The following is an 18,868-nucleotide window of genomic DNA, read 5'->3' as shown; positions in this document are numbered from 1 at the left end:
ATCTTGACTGAAGTAGGTCATGAAACCCTCAGAAGAGCATCTCCCATGGCAAGCCTGTGAAGGGGGGGAATACACAGCTAGGATAGAGAGGAGGCTGGATAGGACAGGACAGCTTCTGGCCACAGCCACCTATGCACACCCACGGTGACCAGTACCACTTTCAACTACCGGTTTTCAAGAACGCTGAAGATAAAACTCTTCTGAGTATCTCCTCAAACACTGATTAAGCTTCTATCCTCATTTGGACAAGCTGGGACAGCACTTTTTTGTGCATGTATTTACATGCACACATACATGTGCATACATCTGGATGCACTGGCAACAAAATTTTAATAAGAAAACCCCATTATATGCAATTTATAGGCTTACAAAGTAATTAATGAGCATCAACACATATAATTCTGTATATGGCCCAAACCTTGTATGGTTAATGGGTTAATAGCTGGTGGGTTAGAAAGAGCTAAATCAGGAAGAGAGTCAAACCATTAAACTTTGGGAAGAGCAACATCCTGTAAGCTTGGCCTGCAATAATATTCAGGTGAAAAAAAATGCTCAAAGAATTAAGACCAAGTATAGTAAGAGGAAATTAGACTGTTTCCAATGACTTGGAAGAGAAAGCAAACTGAAGCAATGAAAAATAGCCAGGAAATCTCAGGGGGAGACAAAACCTGTACATAATATTTACAAAACTCTTTCTGCCCACAGATAGTACAATTACATGGGCCATAGAAAACATTTTGTTTAAAAAACAAATCAGATGGGATTCCAGAAAATACAGCCCTCCCTCCAGGCTGCCCTTAGCATCCTTATGCCCATCCTTCCTTCTTCCAGGATAGAAGTCACTTCCAGGCAAACAGGGCCTGGCCTGAGTGTTTCTGCATCAGCCAGTATCTCCCCTGCCTGCGGACTTGCCTCGTGGTGTGCTGGTAGCAGAAATATGTGATACTTAACTTCTAACAAGACAAAAAGTGTAAAGGCAGCAAAAAGCTGACACTGAGCACAGCTTAGCCAGAGGAGAGAATAAGGGCTGCTGTGTCTATAACCACAGACACGCATCTGCGTGTGTTTGCACGCATCAGTCCAAGCCAATTCAGCCACTGTGTGAAATTTCACAGCATTGTTTATTCTAGAAAAGAGAAGGGCTTCAAGGAGAGCTGCTTTGCAGCAGTCCTCTGTGCACAGCACATAAACCTGAACATTAAATATCAGTTTAAAATATTAAGAGTAAGTTTAAATTTAAAAATAGACTAATGCAAACAAACAAGTTTCAGGCAATGCAGGAACAGAGTTGGTTTCAGGAAGCATGTTGCCGCAGCAAATGCAGCTCCTTGTTCCTTTGAACATTCTGAGGCAATGATTGGTAATTCCAGTTCGACACTGAGATGCACATACATATTCAACAAGAAAAAATTCCCATCTCTAGCATATGAAGCTCCATGTTCACATTTTTCTTTCTTTCCCATCACAACAGAAAAAGAAGCCAACATAACACATTCACTTTTCCCACAAAGCATCTGAGGTGACAAAATTTACTTGGAAAATAAAAATTAACAAAAGCAGTACAAAGAAGAATCCTGGTCAGCTTCTGACCACCATAAACCAAAATGGGTAAGAAAAAGAATAAAAAAATAGTTCACATCTGACACCACAACCCTTGCTCACTTTCTTTGAAATCAAGGAATGAGAAAAAAGGTCCATTTTGCTGAGAGCATTTCAACAAAGTTTTCTTTCCCTGAACCTGGAAAACCCAGGGTACAGAACTTTTGTTTTATATATATATAAATACACATCTACATATTTATATAAATATAAAAGCAGAGCATCCTCCAGTTTCTCCTCATAATTTATTATTATTAAAGCTTGTAATAGAGTTAGCTGGACTCTTCAGAAGTGGATACTCTCTGTACACACATCACAGGGAGTTGAGCTCTGCTAGAGAACAGCCAGGCAAGGACATGAAATGTTGGGTGATGGAGGTGGATTCAGGTAAGCAGCCAGGGGAGGGCAGAGAGCAGTGACTGGAAATGGCCTCACATGCTCCAGGGTGGCACTTTGGCCTGGCAGAGCTGATTTGGTGATGGCATGGAAGGAGAGCTGCATGACCCAGCCAGCCCTTGTCAGCTCAGCCGCCCACCAACCCTCTTCTGTACCAGCTGCTGGAGAGAAACTACCCCTTGCTTTTAGAGCCACAGTTTGCCCCCAAGCACGAAGTTCCCTTTGGCAGTACTCCTCCCCATGCTGCCACAGGGTTTTTTGCCTACTGTCCTCAGTCACCCACACCTTTCCCTGCCTCTGCTCAGTTCACCAGCCCCTTTGCCCAGTCCTCCCACTTGCTGGCTGAGACCAGACACCTTTTTCTCCTCTGATCCACAGGCCCCTACTCACAATGTTTTACATGAATGCTTTCCCACAGTCTCACAAGACCCAATAATTTCTGCAGAGGACCGAGTTTCTCAGAGGTTTCCTGCTCTTGGAGACCTCTGTGTAAGTCAGGGCTGGTGCCATGCGCTCCATGAGCTGTGCTGTCTTCGTTTCAGAGAGGGCAGGGGCAAAGTGCAAAGGATTTCTTAAAATCTGAAGGTATTTCCACCACTGACAGCTCTCTCTCCTTCATGTTGTGTAGAACTTGCTTCAAGTAAGGTATAATTAATGTGTCTCTGCAGCCTTCACTCTTCCTGGGGTGAGTGGAGATCAGTAACATCAGCTGGTGACCAACCAAGTCACTTCATCATGACGCAGGCTGGAACAGCTGGAAACATTCAAACCCGACTGTGTTCTTCATAACAAAAAGTGCTTTTTCTTGAGAAACAAAATGAAAACAGTGTTCTCATGGAACATCTTAAGGACTCAAAAACAGTGTTTCCTAAGGCGGGATGGATGGAGCACACCTACTTTATTTGGCTTTATCTCAGTGAGGAACAGAGCTACTGGCAAAATTGGCACATCTTTGTGAAGTTGTTAAACTTGGGACCCTGGCTGGAATGTAAAAAAAATGATGGAGCAAAGGAGAACTTTTGCCTTACACTGGGCTTCTGCTAGTTCTGGCGATTTCATGTGCAGGTTGTCCAAAAAATTCTGCTAGCCAAGTAAAGATGAATTTCTCAAATAATAAAATGTGGGTTTTCAAAGAGGCCTTTTGGGGGTACTGCTACAACCTGGTAGAGGTAAGTCTTTTCATGCCCCGCCGCTGAGCCAGACTGGAGGACAATACAGGCTCCAGCCTCGGTGCCTGAGGTGCTCGGTTTAAAGCAAAGTAAGTGGCTGCCATTGCACCCTGTAAAAGAGAGAAAGAAAATGTTGGGTTGAAATTCCATTCTTTGGTGGTTTTGCCCTCTCTTCCCCTACACAAGTCCCTACAAAGAATGGACATGCATGGACAATTTCCATAAAACGATAGCAACATTTAGGCTGGCAGAGAGCTGAAACGTCTCTGATTCAAAGTGGTGGGTAGCAGTACGTGCACAGAAAGCCAGCATGTCCTTACAATGCAGCTTGAAGTTAAAGACTGAGAAGGTGACAGGTCACAAATCCTTACTATTAATACAATGCCACATTAAATTTGGCCTCTGAGGCAAATAATATTCCCAATTTCTCTATCACTTTCCAGAATATTTACACAGATGACAGCTCTTTGTGCAAGAAGGAAGAGGCACAGGTGTAGGATGTACCTTCACCAGGTGAACATCCTGTCTGCTGAGTTGATTTTGAGACAGATACTCCCTGTTCACTATCCATGGATGTCTTAGGACTTGGACTGCTGTGAGGCGCTGATGAGGGTCTACGTGAAGCATCTTAGACACAATGTCCTGGGTTTAAAAGGGAGAAAACAGTAAAAGGGAAAAAGTAATTAACAGCAGTTCAGGTTTTACTAAGATCTTCCTGGCGGCAGTGTCACCACCAGCCTGTCCAATGGAGAGAGTGACGCACTTCAGATATGCTTGATATTTTTAAAGTGTAACGTCCTATCTTCAGAATTTTCAAATGTAATGTTCAACTCTCAGCTGATAATCCAGTCAAAAGATAACACGGGGGAGGGGGGGGGTATTCATCTTACTGAGTGTTAATTACTGGAGACCTCATAGGGGTGATTAACTCCCATGTAGGGAGGATGCCATCTGGAGGGATCTGACTCCAAAGCATGCTTATAGAAGAAGCTTAGAAAAGAAATCTGACATTCAGGTGGCTAAATTTCAATGAGATCAGTTCTACCGCATCTGAAAGTTTTCATTTCAAAACTGGATATCTGATAAAAAATATACTGTGAGGCTCACAGGTGTGAGCAAGATTAAGATGTTACTAAGATTGCTTCCAGTTTTGCCGTGGGATATGTCAATGTTCTTCCATTGGATACTACCAGTTGCTAGAACTGAAATCTCTTGCAGGAATCTCTGAATCCTGTCAAAGTTTTTGATTAATGCCAGGCAACTGGAAGCTTGTCAGCTTTCCTGCCCATCTACCTGTCTCACAGACTACTGCACAGCTTCGGGCTCAGAAGTCTCAGCACCAGATTAATTTTATCTCCTGGGGTTCCCATGCTTTTTGATAGATGAGCAGCCTACACTGTGAACTGTACAGGAGTTGAAAATGCTAGTTTGTAAACTGCTTACTTCTTGCTACCTTTGAGGAGCAAAAAGGTGATTCAAATACAGACCATACATCTGTGGCATTGTCAGCTCTGTGCTTCTTTTAAAAGTTCAGTTGCACCAAAAAAGAATTCTGTGCCATTTAAATCTCAAGAGCATTCACAGCTGATGGCACTATATTATGCCTTAGTTTAATGACATAAACTACCAGAATTCCTGACACACTATTTCATGTGGAGTAGTAGAAACATAAAGAAGCAAGCTTTTATTCCATGAGGCACTGAGGAATAACCTTTCTGACTATCTGTCTCTGAAGTTTGCTACAGCTGCAGGTTACAAGCCCATTTCAGAGAACAAGAAAATAATCTGAGAAGGAGTTCACTGACCTTTGCAGTGTCAGATACTGAATCCCAGTTTCCTCCTGTAAGTGCATATTTGCCACTGCCAATCCTGGCCAGAATCTCCTCTGGGGTGTCATCTGGTCCATTTGCAAAAGGAGTGAACCTATTCAAAAACAAAAAAAAAAAACAGAAAAAAATGCAGTGTAATTTGCAAGTATATGATTTTTAGAATCTAGTGCTAACTGGCCACCAATTACAATAGTAATTTGGCTCCAGAGTGGACCAGACATCTCTGCTTTCACTGTATACAGTCCAGTGGTTCCTCATAAGTTGTTCTGCAAATGAAAAGACTGATTCTTTAATTGGTTTTAAATTTTTGTTCTGTTCTCATTTTTTAGGAATTAACTATTCTTTTTAAAAAGTAGACAGGTTTTTGCCTCTCTGATTGTTTTAACTCCACTTTATTGCAATGGAAGTACCTTGATAAAGGCAAGAAAGGATAAAAATAATAAAATACTAAAATATAATAAAATATTATTCCAGTCTATAACTATCAGGAGGGATGCGCTAAGAGTTAAGAATCAGCTAGAACTCTGAGGTCTGTCATTACCTGCATTAACAGGATCCTGGGCTTGTGCTCTAGTCCTGGCTGTCTGAACCCTCTCTGCTCATAGTGATAATGGCAGAATAAAATCCTGGATGCAAATAATAGTCATTTCCTACTAACTTTCCTCCAGTGAGGAAGAATAAGTGGTGGTATCTAAAAAGTCAGCACTTCCCAACTGTCTGTATTATTTGTATTTTCTAAGTGCTGAAAAAAGTGAGATAAAAGTTAATGGCACCTGTCATCAAATTTAATATCCACTAAGTAGTGCAATTTAAATTTCCAATTCTGGTATATTTGTTTTGGATTTTTTTTCACATTTAAAAAAAGAAACATTTTGAATATATTCAGTTAAACAAATATGACTGTGGGTAATGTATTAATTTTATTTTACTGATTTTGATTGTGTATCATTGCATATCCATAGCATTAGCCAAATGAAAACAGGTTTTTGGAAACCTCAGCAGACTGTGACACTGTCCCTGAAGGTCACAATGTGTTTCACCTAATGGTGAACACATTTGTACTTAGGAACAAAATAGATGTGATAGAAACTCCTGGCACCTTTTCTATAATCTATGAGGCAAGATACATGAGTTACAGAAAGGTAGGGTCCAGCTCTTTGTTTTCTGTATAAATCTATGAGTGAATCCAAGCTTTTTGCCACAGCTGAATGATCAGGAAGCACATTAAAGTGCTGTGAGAAGTCACCAAAAAGTTTCAAGCTGCATTTAGGTACATTAAATACCCCTGTACCATACCCTGAGGAATGAAATTCAGTGTCCTGATAACTCCAGATTGGGTTTGCACACTGTGTTTGCTATTCACCCCAGCATATCTTATGCCTATCCTTCACTGCTTATTTCAGTATGCCTCTTTCTCTGGGTTTTCCTGTGTCAATATTTAACTTTAGCCAACATATTGGTATTGTTGGTAGGGGTACTTTTGCTAAGTACCCTGCAAATGTTCCTACTGCCTTCTGCTCTTCTTGCCTGTCTGTTCATTTACTTTCTGTACTTTCTGTAGATTATTTTTCAAATAGCATCTGAAAAAGATGTTTGGGTTTGTGTTTGTTGTTTTGTTTGCTTTTTTTTTTAACCTTTAAAGGTGCTCAGATAGATATGTCAACAATAAAAACAGCAGAATACATGTATCAACAGAAATGCATGGACATCCTCTTATGAATGAGGTGAACATGATATGGCTTTTCATACTCCTATGCTCCTCCCCTAGCATAAAGTTTCACGCTGTTTAAGTGGTGAATGAGCCTTTTAGGAGTTTAGGTCTCCTGCACACTTATGGTACAGGCTGTTAAAAACCCAAACAACTTGCAAAGTGTCAAAGATATTTATGCGTTCTGGAGAAACTTATTCTAATTCTAGGTCTTGGCATCTATTTTCTTGCCTCATACAACTGAGCATATTTCCCAAAGGAGGCCAGACAGTTGGCTGTCTCTGTCTGTTACTCCTTTCTGGGTTAATCAATGCTGAAGTGATGAGCCCACAGGAGACTGCAGCTCTAGGAAAACCTCTCCACTCACCCTGCCAACATGGTATACAGTAGGATCCCCAAACTCCATATGTCACAGGCTGCATCATAACCTTGGCGTTTAAGGACCTGTGCGAAGGAAGGAGAGAGGTGAAAAAAGGTTAATCTGCATTGCTGAATTTTCAGCTTCTGATCTTCAAACAGCACTGATTAGTGATTGTATCTGCTGGCATTTCCAGGGCTTAACTGCGTATCCGGCTTGAACAGGTAGCTGCCTCAGGATCAAAACGTTCAGTAGTGGTGTGGAGCAAGGCAAAGCCCCAGCTGGAATGTGCTCTTTAGTGTTCAAGCCCAGCACATCTATCACCTCCACAGTAAAGAGAGATGAGTGCAGTCTGTTGGAAGCTCTGGGAGCCTCTTTGACCATCTAACACACAGCAAAGCAGAACAACATTTCAGTGTTTTACAGTGTCTCTTAACAAAAGCTTATTAATACTTTGAAATGTATCCTTCAAACACAAAGGTTACCAAGAACACTGTAGATGCCACAAGCATAGGGCTGAGTGAGTGACAGTGGTAAGTATGTCTAAGCTTAGTTTGGATTTGGTACAACAAATGGATGCACACTAACCATATCTAATGTCAGACTAGTAAAGATGCATGACAACTACAAGGAAAGCTAAAAGGCTTAATCTTATTTTACTGTTGTATTAAGAAAACTGGCCACATTTTGACTGGATTTAACAGATAACAGGCTAGAACTTGATCCTTTTTTCCTACGGGGAAAACAAGACCCATGGTAGTTGGCAGAGATCTGACCAGTAGGTTCAGTATTGGCGGAGGACGGCGAGTTACAGCAGTAAGGGTAAAATCTAGATTTCATGGTGCCTATTTGAGTCAGAGCATGTCCAAGCAAAAGTGAAGTCACCACTGAGACAGCATTCCTGAGATTAGGAGAAAAACTTTGTTTCTGTTTGCCACAGAAAAGCTCAAGGATCATCAGTGAGAGTGACAGAACACTGGAACAGGCTGCCCAGGGAGGCTGTGGAGTCTCCTTCCCTGGAGACATTCAAAACCCACCTGGACACATTTCTGTGTAACATTATCTAGGTGTTCCTGCTCCGGCAGGGGGACTGGACTAGATGATCTTTTGAGGTCCCTTCCAATCTCTAGCATACTGTGATACTGTGTGATACTGTGATCTCCAGATCTTTCACTTGCTCTTAAAAGCAAACTACCCCTCTGTTCATTCAGTTCTGACACACAAGGAGAGTTCTGTTTCCTTCTGGTGCATCAGTAGACACATTAATTTTTGCAAAGCACAGGGAAGGGAAATGTACAAATTCAGCAAGCTTTTCTCTGACCTGTAGCCTTATTACCCAGGAGTGCTTTCAGCTATCTGAAGTCTATCAAAGAAAAGAGAAGCGCTTCTAGGATAAAACAGTTTCAGAAAATGTTGCCTCGACAGATTTTACAAATGATGCGTGGCAGAACAGCCACCTGCCAGGTATGCTGCTGAGCAAACATTTGCTATCTGGAAAAAAAAAAACATGCAGAAGAATCCACATTTTCTCCTGTGCATTAATAAAGCTGGTAAAGTCCCGCTTCTGCATCTCTCCCCTGCAGATCATATATATGATCACTGGCTGTTCTGTTTCCATTTCTTTAGTTCTTGCATTATTTCCCCTTCTATGAATGTTATTTTTTTATGGGAAAAACATATTTGCTATTTGACAAGTTCAGTTGCTTCTTGCTTTGCTTGTGAGACTGAATACCCAGCGCTTATCTTTTGGTGTGGCCATTCTCATGGCTTCTTTGAACAGTTACATTTTCACTGCCATTCACTATCTTCCCCTGGTAATCAAGGACAATCAAGTCCAAGGCAAATGACAGAAAAATGGGGCAGTGATGATATTTAGTGGAGCAGGCTGTTAAGCAAGTGGTTCTACAATCCTAGAATAATGGGCAGGTGTCACTGCGTGCTATCATTCAGTTTGCAAGAATGCTGCTCCACAACAGGGACACTCACTGTGTGACAGTGTCTAGGGAAAGCTTTGCTGGCAATTACTTTTTATCGACAGCAACTTCACCCCATGGAAATAAACAGGATCCAGTGAGAGCTGTCAATTAGTGTCAGTACTATTTGCAAATGCTCTGTGTAACTGTGGTTAAAGTCAGAACACTGAGCTGGCAGGAGCAAGTGTGGGGAGCCTTTGCCAAAAAGGTTAGTGTTTGACCTAGGGGTGGCAGGTATTATCAAACAGTAACAGGCATGTGCCTTAGAAATAAATAGTCAGGGAAAGAGCTTTGCAAAAGATGCAGTGCTGTCCTGCTGTAATGGATGCTGAAGAATACCACCAGTGAAGGGCTTTAGGTCACCTCAAGAATTTGGTGGGATGTGAAGTACAAGCATGAGCTGGTTCTAAGTGCTGCACATGGCAGGTGCCTTGTGGTGATAAGGAAGAAACTTCCCCTGGGTTCATCCAATTCTGATAACAGCTCAGATATTTATCCAGCCCCATTTTATTTCTATAAAGCTTCGATTTTTTGGATTGACAATGTTACAAAGCCAGGCTTATCTTAGTTGTGAGGCAAGCAGGGATGTGTATGGGTATGAAAGCTAATGAATCCCTTAATTTCAAATGCCAAACCAGTCGTTTTTCAGGGATTTTGGAGGAAAACTACAGGATGAAATGTTTTTACTTCATCCCGAAGCTGCATCGGCAGGGAAAGCGCAGCCTGCGTTACCCCTTTGTCCCAGGCCCGCGGCTCATTCCCTGCACCGGGCAGGGCTAGCACTAGGTGGCAGCGTGCGCCTTTCTCCCGAGCAGCCTTCATCTTTGTTCATCTCCTCTAACACACAAATGCAACGTTTCCAAAATAAAGTTGAGATCCAAGAGGACAAACAGGTCCTCCTCCCTCTGCCACTGTCCCCTTGTGTCATGGGCTCAGCTGATTTTCTGACGCCTTGTCGGGTTTCACGGGTATATGGCAGACGTTATAGCAGGGCTCAGACAGGGATCCTGAAAGTCAAGCACAGGCTGGAGGGCAGCGTTATATCACAGGTCAAATGTAAAAGCACTTCAGGCTTTATGTAAGCTCTCTGCCAGTTCTGGTGACATTTCAATTAATCTCCAAAATTTCCTGCATTAGCAGGACCTGTCTTATTCAAACAAATGTCTAGGAGCATCATTTCTGCTTTCAGTTCAATCAGAAGTCTGACCTGAAACTGCATTGGGCTGGCAATGTTTGTGGCTACAGACACCATACAGAATAGCCCATCACTAAAAATAGCTACACCTATTTTAAGGGTATTGTATCTTGGAGAAAATCCAAGTGCTTTAAATCTTAAAATTTTGATAAATTTTAAGCACCTCATTCCAGTTTCTAAAATGAGAACCCAACCAAACAGCAATAAAACACAAAACAATCTGCCTTGGCAATGGCAGACTTTTTCTTCTGAAAAAAATCTGCTTTGAATTTATATTGCCCTGGCAACGGTCTCAATTTAATAAATTCTCCTTCTAATGCTGGAAGGCTGCGAATCCTATAACTTTTGGTATCGCAAAAGGACCTTTTACAAAGGATCATCTCATTTTTCTCTTCTCATTTATGTACCAGATGAACATTGGATGGAAGAGAGTTATGGTGAAGAAAAGATAACTGAATGATACCAACAGAGAGAGTGGTATTTGACAGCAGAGGACAGATGAAGTATTGAAAGGCAATAGTTTTGTGTTTTTCTCATAACGAACATAGCAAGCAGAGGAAGACACACTTCTGAAGTTGTGTATTGCAGATACCAAAACTGATGATAAGCATCACTCCAAGAAATGGAGAGTTACTCAGGAAATTAACCTCTTTCTCCTTCATCGGAAGGAAGCAGCTATGAACGTCTCAAAGGTCAAATACAACAGAGCCCAAACCATACAAACGGCTGTGGGACCCAAATCCAGTCCTGTGGCACTGCATGAAGGGAACACCACTTGCCAGCAATGCAGAGCTGCCTCAGCCCATGCTTGGGGCAAACTGTTTGGTCTTCCCTCTTTTCCCCATCTGTAAAATCAGGAAAGCAGCCCTTTCCTACATTCCCCATAACAGGGGGGACTAGTACTAGGAAAGCCCAAGAGAAGAGATGTTTCTTTAGTTCAATAAACCCAACAATAAAGCTGCCACTGACTCCAGTGTGGTAAGGATTTAAAGCATGGCTTTTTCTTCTGAGACTTATTCCTGACATTATGATTTTCTGCTTAAGCCTTGTCCCATTCTGATGCAGTGCACCAGAGGGGAAACAGTCTGAGCAGAAGCAGCTGGAGAAAAAAGCGTATTTATCACCGTAATGAGCCAACGCATTTTGTACGTCAGTCACAGAGACACAGACAGACACCAGCTTCTGTCAGGAACAAAACAACTTCCCTGACAAGGGCAGGAATAGGAAAGTTATGGTAATAGAGACTGTGCAAGTGTCTGGTTTCTGCTTTACTCCTCTTGTAAAGGCAGCGAGGAAAAGGGAGAAGGGGAGGAAAGACTGCTTCCTAGGACACACTCATTACTCACGGCTTTGAAATGCAATCCTACCTCAGGGGCAACAAAGTTGGCTGTGTAGCAGGGAGTCATGAGCAACCCATTCTCTGCTCTCAGTTGCTTGGCAAACCCGAAGTCACAGATCCTGATGGAGTCTGGGTTTCCTGACTCATCCATGTAGAGGATGTTACTTGGCTTGAGATCTCGGTGCACCACCTTAACAAGAAAGCAGCAAGGAACAAGTGAGGAGAGGAGGTCAGGGAGCATCCAGGCTTGGCTGCCATTTCTGGTCTGCTGGTTGAAGTAGGCCAAGGGCTCATGCCAAAAATATTTAAATTTTGGAGAAAAACAAAGGGGGAAGAGGGAAAAAAAAGGTTAAAGTCTGTTAAAATCAGAAGGAACATGTTTGATAGCCTCTGTTGGTGTATTAAGATTGAGACTGCTGCTCTCAGGGGGATCCACCTTCCAGAGGACGCTCAGAGGATGTTGCTGTACAAACACCTTGGAGTAAAAGTCCCCTGGGACCTGAGGGCCTTAAATATTCATCTGAAAGGCAAAGAAGAAATCCCGTCATAGGAGGATACTGTGTAAAGGTCTCCTTGTGACTGTGTATGCAAGAGACTCACATGGAAAGGGATGGATTCTTTTTTTCCTCCTTTCAAAATGTATTTACAAAAGTTCTTCCTATAGGCACACAACTTCAAGTAGCTGCATGTTTTACCAGACATGCTGAATATCACTGGTGGGAAAGCAGCCTTCATTTGTTACAGCAAGACTGAAAAACTATAATGAAAACATAAAAGCCCAAGCACAAAATGCACTTCTTTTAACCATAGAATCATAGAACTAACTAGGTTGGAAAAGACCTTTAAGGTCATCAAGTCCAAGAAACGGAAAAAGCAGCAAATATTTGACTAGTCATCCAAACTACTTGTCCCTGAAAAGCAGAAAAGGAGAGACTTTCAAACTGCCATAGACAGCTTAGATTTCAAAAGCCAGCTCTTTAACAGCATGTCAGAATTCTTTCCCATGAGCTGCTCAATCTGCCACTTCATTTGGAGAGCTGAGCATTTGATTTTCTACCTATTGGCTGATGCAGCTACCCTATTTGAAATTCTGTTAAAAGATCAGGTACTGCCATAATGACTGTGATAAAAAGTAAACAAGTACATCTCAAAAAGGTACATGAACTTGAAAAGCAGTGTAGTTTGGGAATGAAAATACCACTTCAACATACTGCAGTTCAGTTGTAAAATGGCTAAGAAGCGTATCACCCTATTTCACAAAGCAGATGTAATTATAAACATGGAGAAAGATTAATTTTTCTTATAAAAAAAAACCAACTTTTTTTACATTTTGGAGTAGCAAAATAACAGCTATTTGCTTTTTCTAAAAGTATTTTAGGAAGGTTGATGTGTATAGCCGAAAAAGCAATTCTTACACCCTGAGAGTGCAGGTAGTCCACAGTCTTGGTGATGGTGCACAGCACAGCACTGGCTTCCCGCTCTGAGAAACACTTCTGCCGAAGAATGCGGTCCAGGAGCTCACCTCCCCGCATCAGCTCCATCACCAGGTACACATATTTCCCATCATCATAGACCTGGAAGAATAATAGAATAAATATATTAACTTGGTTAGAGGTTGGTCCTTTAATCACACCATTGGCTTGCCTTTGTGAGATGTTGCAAGAAGAAAATGTCAGCTAATATGTGGGAAATGTGCTTATTATACTTTACAGCACAAGAGTCAGCTTTAGAAGATGGCTAAATTATCACTTTTTTCTCATGTCTGGAGCAACTTGCTGTTTGGTCCACACAGAAATGTAGCTTTCTTGATCCGCTATCATGTCAGCAGATAAGACCAAGCTGCTAAAAGCAGCATCACTTCACACAGTCTGAAATGTCTACTGGCTCTCACCCAAGCCTCCTTCTCAGTAGTGCTCTCTCTTTCCACTTCTGCAGAGTAACGTTTACCATTTCAAATATCAATATTTCCCTTTGACTCATGATCAGCTAAATGAACTGTATTGTACTGCTGGCCAAGATCTGCTTCCAATCATATTATATAGCTTATATTTGCAGTTCTGGTGAATACATTGTTGATATCAGCCACAAGATGCATTTACCTTCACTGTCAATTGCAAAGGGTAGGAGGCATTTTTTGTCTAAATTGGAAGATAAACTTTTTCATGTCATAATCCTTTATCTGGACTGCAATAATAGGAGCTGTTATAATCATCAATGCTTTTGGAAAGGAATGTGAAGCCTTTTTTTTTGCTCCTATTTTAAGATACTCTCTAACACTTCAGAATTAGGTGAGACTTTCCCGAAGGCATGTGATTAGAAATTTTTTATACACTTTTCCAAGGTCTGAACCCTAAGATACCACTGACACCAGCAGGATTTTTGACCTGTAAACTCTGGGTATGACACAATGTGGACAGTCCTAGGTGAGACTGCAGGCAGAGTAAGTAAAACATCTCTGAGTCTCTGACTAAAGGTCATTACTGTATATAAGCATAGCAAAGGCCATTCTTCATATGAAATACTGGAGAAAGATACCTTCATGTCTGCTCAGGCTGCTTGAGTAGAAGTTAAGTACTCCCTGGCATTAAAACACTACCAGGAGAAACCCTAGTGACTCTGTGAGCTCTCCTCTTCCCAACAAAGCAGATACCACAGGCTGCACGGGAACAGCTGCTACTTGTGAAAGAGCATCCCCTGCCCAGCAGCACTACTGTGTGTGCTCAACAGCTTGCTCCAAAGCATCCAACAAGGGAGATCTCACTTCCAGAAAGTGCTGCAAACCAAACATGTTTTGTGCTCTGGCACTGTACCCCTTTGGGTTTATTTACTGTTGGTTAGACAGCAACTGGAGAATGTATAACCTGACCAGTCTTTCCAACTGCTATCTGGTAATTTGTTAAGTCACCTTTATTTCCTTGGTTTCAGTGGGTCTGGTTTTAGCTTTAACCTTCAGCTGAAGAATTGTCCAGACATGGCTTAGTAGATGAGCCTGATCGTAAGTTGAAAATTGTTTAATGCTGAAGTCCCCAAAGACTACTCACATCTTTAAGAGTAATGATGTTTGGATGCTGTCCATATCGCAAGAGGATCTCAATTTCTTCAGAGGGGTCTCTCTTGCTCTTATCAATTATCTGGAATAAATGAACCGCAGTGTAGTAAGATACCGGCTAGCAGTACTAAGCACAAACCAAGCAATTTCTACAGTTTAAGCAAATTAATATTTAAAACTCTTCTATTAATCATTATTCTAGGAGAGGGCATCTCAAACCCTGTGCAAATGAGAGCCATGCTGACTATGTGCCAAAGCCAGATGGCGCAATAATTAGTTTAGATTCTGGAGGCACAGACCCTCTTTTTTGATGCCTATAGTTTTATTTGCCTGTAAATGACGGCAGTTACAAGAAGTCTCATTTAGAAATCAAATGACCCAAAGAGTTTTAAAATCATAATAGTTTAAAATTACCTCTGACATAAAAAATAGGTAAGTTCATAATATTGGCTTATACTTGTATATCTGCTGATAAATTAACAGAAATTACTTATCAGGTGGGTTTGTGAGAAATGAAAATATATAGAAATTTACTGAGGGGACATCTGAGTGAAACTATTGGTAATCACTTGGTTCTTTGGGCCATGCTGTTGTAATGAACAGGAGAGTGGCCAGAGATTGCATGTGGCCATATAACTAAACTCTGCTCATTTCTAAACTAGAAAGAAATTTGTTCAGTGTATCACTTTTCTGTATTCAGCATCTTTTGCTTTATCAGAGAGTATAGCGAGACATGAGAACTTTTTGGTTTTATAGCAGCAGGTATCAGAAAAACAGGACACCGGCTGCTTAGGGAGCATCCCTGCATGGAAAGCCTGCTGTTAGAATAGCACGGACTTCTCATCAATGCTCCTATTACATGTATTTGCGATGTCAGTCAAAGAGCTTTGACCATTTGTCCAGCTGAGAGCACTGATTACTGTTTCTCACTTTACAGAAATAAATGATAAATATGAAACAATAAATAGCTAGAAAATAACCCAAGGGAGATCTTTGTATTTTGAAATTTCAGATGCAACTGCACAGAGAATGGAAAAAGACTCATTCTACTAGAAACTCATTAGAAGCACAGTATTTTGGCACAATTGCTAGAAAAGAGCAGCAGTACTTTTAATAATAGATTTACTGAAGAGGAATAGGAGGCGTTTTCAGAAAATTACAGTTCCATTACTGGCTTTCATTTGAAGGCTTCCAACCTTAAATACAGTTAGTTCTGTTTAACAAGTAGGCACAGAGCACAGATTTAACACAATGCTGTTTGCAGGGAAATGAGTTTTAAAAAATCTCTTTTTTTTTAATGAAGATAAATGTCTGGCTGCTTTCGCACTCATTTTGTAATGGCTTAATTATGGTGATAAACATTTAAGTAGATGTCTAGAATTTTATGCATCAGTTATAACAGCGCATACTTGAATATATATTAGAGGTTTCGTAGTCATCATGACTAGCATGCATTTGCAGTGATAATGATGGTCGGTAGTTGTTCATGGTTGAGGTATCCATCTGAAGCCTTATTAATGATTTGGTTCTGAATTAATAGCAGTGTGACAAGTGAAAGTTCAACAGGGAGCTGATGCAGGTAGATGGCTGTTGTCCACATTTGAATAAATGAAGGAAAAACCTCAAGAACAGGTAAGTGGAAAAAAAGTGCTACTAGCAATTTCCCTGTAGAATGTTTTTTTTCTAGTTTAGTTGAGACATTCTCAAAAAGCCAATGAAACCCTGATGGAATGACTTCTCATAAATACAACCACTGTGACTGAATGTGTCCCACTCAACCAATTACTCCAGCATATAAAAAGATCTGCAGGGCCACTTCCTTGGCTAATTTAATATAGCTCTTGCCAAATTAATGGAATTACACATCTGTGCACCTGTTAGGATCTGCCTCCTTTTGTACAAACCTGCAGAATTTACTGCAGCAAGTATTACTACCACTGCATGAAGTATTACTATCACTGTAGCACTGTAGCAAGGAATATATTCTAGATTCTTTTCCTGTTGTATTTTCCTGTGAAAGGAAATATCCAGAGCTGTAGAAAATTTTAAGCCACTTTTGATAATGCAGGACTGTAAATGTGTATCTGTGGCCTGCAAAAAAATCTAACCCAAAAATAGTCTCAGATATTGACACAAACCTCAAAATAAATAACCTGAAGCAGTCTGCTGATTTAGTAGCAACAAAAGTAGCTGATACAGAATGCCTCTAATACACAGTATGCTATATAAATATGAATCACAAGACAGTCCTGCTAAATATGTATGCTTTTTGCTTTAATGCGTGCACAAGCTGTGATACAGTTCTTAAATGGACAAACTGCCACAAACCATACAACAAATCATTGTCAGAGCTGTGAAGGGAACTGCCAAATTTCTCTCAGTACCTGGGCAGTCCAGTTGGACAAACTAGAACAATTTTTTTCCTCTGTAGTGAGAGACTGTCACCCTGACAGTGCCTCTCGTCACTATGCCTGTGACTTACACTTGGCCCACGACTGATAAAGCAGCAAAGGAGGTGGCTGCCACAACTTCAGTAGAAATCTCTCCAATTCAGACTGGCTGCAGTAGGTACTTTGGTTTTGAGTAGTATGTAATGATGCTAGTTCTCTGTTTCTCTCTGTATATGAGTGGTGAAGAACACTAAGTAGGAAAGACATCATACTATATAAAAACCTTAACTGAAAATGTAACAAGAATTCTGTTGTACTTTGGCAGAGAAGGGCTATAGAGCACAGAGGTCTTGTATTGTCCTTCAGAAAAGTAAGAAACGGAGCCATACAACAAATAGACTTTTCTCTAGGTATTGGATACCCAGGAATTGCTTAGAAACCTCATCTGTATCAAACAGTGGATGAAACAACTCCAGAGTCAAATAGGCTCAGCACATACAATAGTGTCCTTTGTGCTTATAGGAGACTTGTTTGGTCTTTGACTATCACACCTTTTGTGATAGTCATTGACCAGCTGAAAGAAAATGTGTGTTTTCTTCAGTGGAATTTAGGGTAAGAACCTCATGGTATTTTAAGTAGAGCTCCACCGAAGAACAATACTGAACTATTTATCAATGAAGAAAAGATCAGGAGAGAGCATTTTCAAACTCCTAATTAAAGCATCTGCCCAGTTTTTACAAGTCCTTCTACAAGTCTTTTGCATGGAAAAAAATCACCCAGTTCTCCCTTACTAATGGGTTTTCAATCCCTTCAGCTTTGCCAGAGTGGACTGATGAGTATAAAAGAGAGTATCAGTACAGTTCTGTTTGGGTAACATCTTGCTGAAATTGGTTCAGCAACTATATAGATAGTATATATTAATACTTGCTTGTTGCAGTTTTGTGAAGGTATTTGCATGCCTCCAACTGTGTAGATAAGTTTCTTCTTCTGGATCTAGTTATGCCATCAGCAGATGTTACAGTCCTCAGGTGTTTGATACCACCCACCAGCTGGGACTCACAGCCTTCACAGCCCTGCCAAATAAACTGTGTGTGTGAGCACTCCCTAATCTGTTTTTGCAGAATTAGCCCTCTTAATAATACAAATTTCTTTTTCAGACATCTGAAATTAACCTGGATGACCTTGCACAAGGAGGACAAATGTGTTTCTCACATGGAGATATCCATCACTGCAGTTGTGAGATTGGAAAAAGGCAAGAGGTAGGAGGTGACAATTTAACTGCCTTTGCTATCTGGAAAATGAACAGCTTAAAAGAACAGGTGAGAGGAAAGAGCAGAGTGAGAAAGAAGACAGAAAAGAAATATTAGATAGACTGATGGGAAGAGTAGTGATAGAGGGCTGAAGAGAAAGGATGGGGCTCTGGCCAGGCTAAGCTGGAGCTAGCAGTGAGGAAACTGCTGTCTGTTGTTGGGTCTTCTTGTGCTGGGGAGAAAGAACTTTGTACATCTTTAATGAACAAACAAGACTGCATTAAAACATTTGCTTGGCTCTGACTTGATTTTTCCCCTTAAGTGAAACAGGACGCAAAAGCTCTGTCTAATCACGTCAATTGAGATGGGCAGTGGTAGCCATCTCCCTTCCTGGGAAAGCTCAATGTAGCTAATGCTGGCAATGTGGTTTGACCCTTAATACTGTGGTTATGTGCCACTGCCCCGCACTGCAGCAAAAATTCTGTTTTATGTTAGGGGCTTACTCCACAACAAGAATCACAGGAAGTATTAAATGTACACCTGCAGCACAGGCACGACAGGCTAAGAGAGCTGGGCTTGTTCAGCCTGGAGAAGAGAAGGCTCCAGGGAGATC

The 18,868-nt window shown here is 41.1% G+C and overlaps 1 protein-coding gene across 7 annotated transcripts in view; it reads right to left on the bottom strand.

Annotated features, from left to right (window-relative positions):
• Positions 1 to 305: 305 nt before the first annotated feature.
• Positions 306 to 18,868, bottom strand: part of RPS6KA2 (ribosomal protein S6 kinase A2) — a 296,460-nt gene continuing 277,897 nt past the window's right edge. For all 7 annotated transcript variants that reach the window (XM_062641935.1, XM_062641934.1, XM_062641936.1 and 4 more), the window contains 7 exons: positions 14,608 to 14,697; positions 12,982 to 13,140; positions 11,595 to 11,756; positions 7,069 to 7,145; positions 4,970 to 5,087; positions 3,669 to 3,806; positions 306 to 3,274 (listed from right to left, as the gene is read on the bottom strand). In XM_062641935.1, coding sequence (XP_062497919.1) covers positions 3,149 to 3,274; positions 3,669 to 3,806; positions 4,970 to 5,087; positions 7,069 to 7,145; positions 11,595 to 11,756; positions 12,982 to 13,140; positions 14,608 to 14,697 — 870 coding nt within the window. In that variant the 3' untranslated portion in view covers positions 306 to 3,148. The remainder of the gene's footprint in view (positions 3,275 to 3,668; positions 3,807 to 4,969; positions 5,088 to 7,068; positions 7,146 to 11,594; positions 11,757 to 12,981; positions 13,141 to 14,607; positions 14,698 to 18,868) is intronic.

This window comes from Pezoporus occidentalis, unplaced genomic scaffold (genome assembly GCF_034315485.1).
Source record: "Pezoporus occidentalis ecotype Australia unplaced genomic scaffold, CSIRO_AGI_Poc_V1 ctg7, whole genome shotgun sequence".
In the NCBI taxonomy this organism is placed as follows: Eukaryota; Metazoa; Chordata; class Aves; order Psittaciformes; family Psittacidae; genus Pezoporus; species Pezoporus occidentalis.
This window is presented reverse-complemented; position numbering and strand designations above follow the sequence as displayed.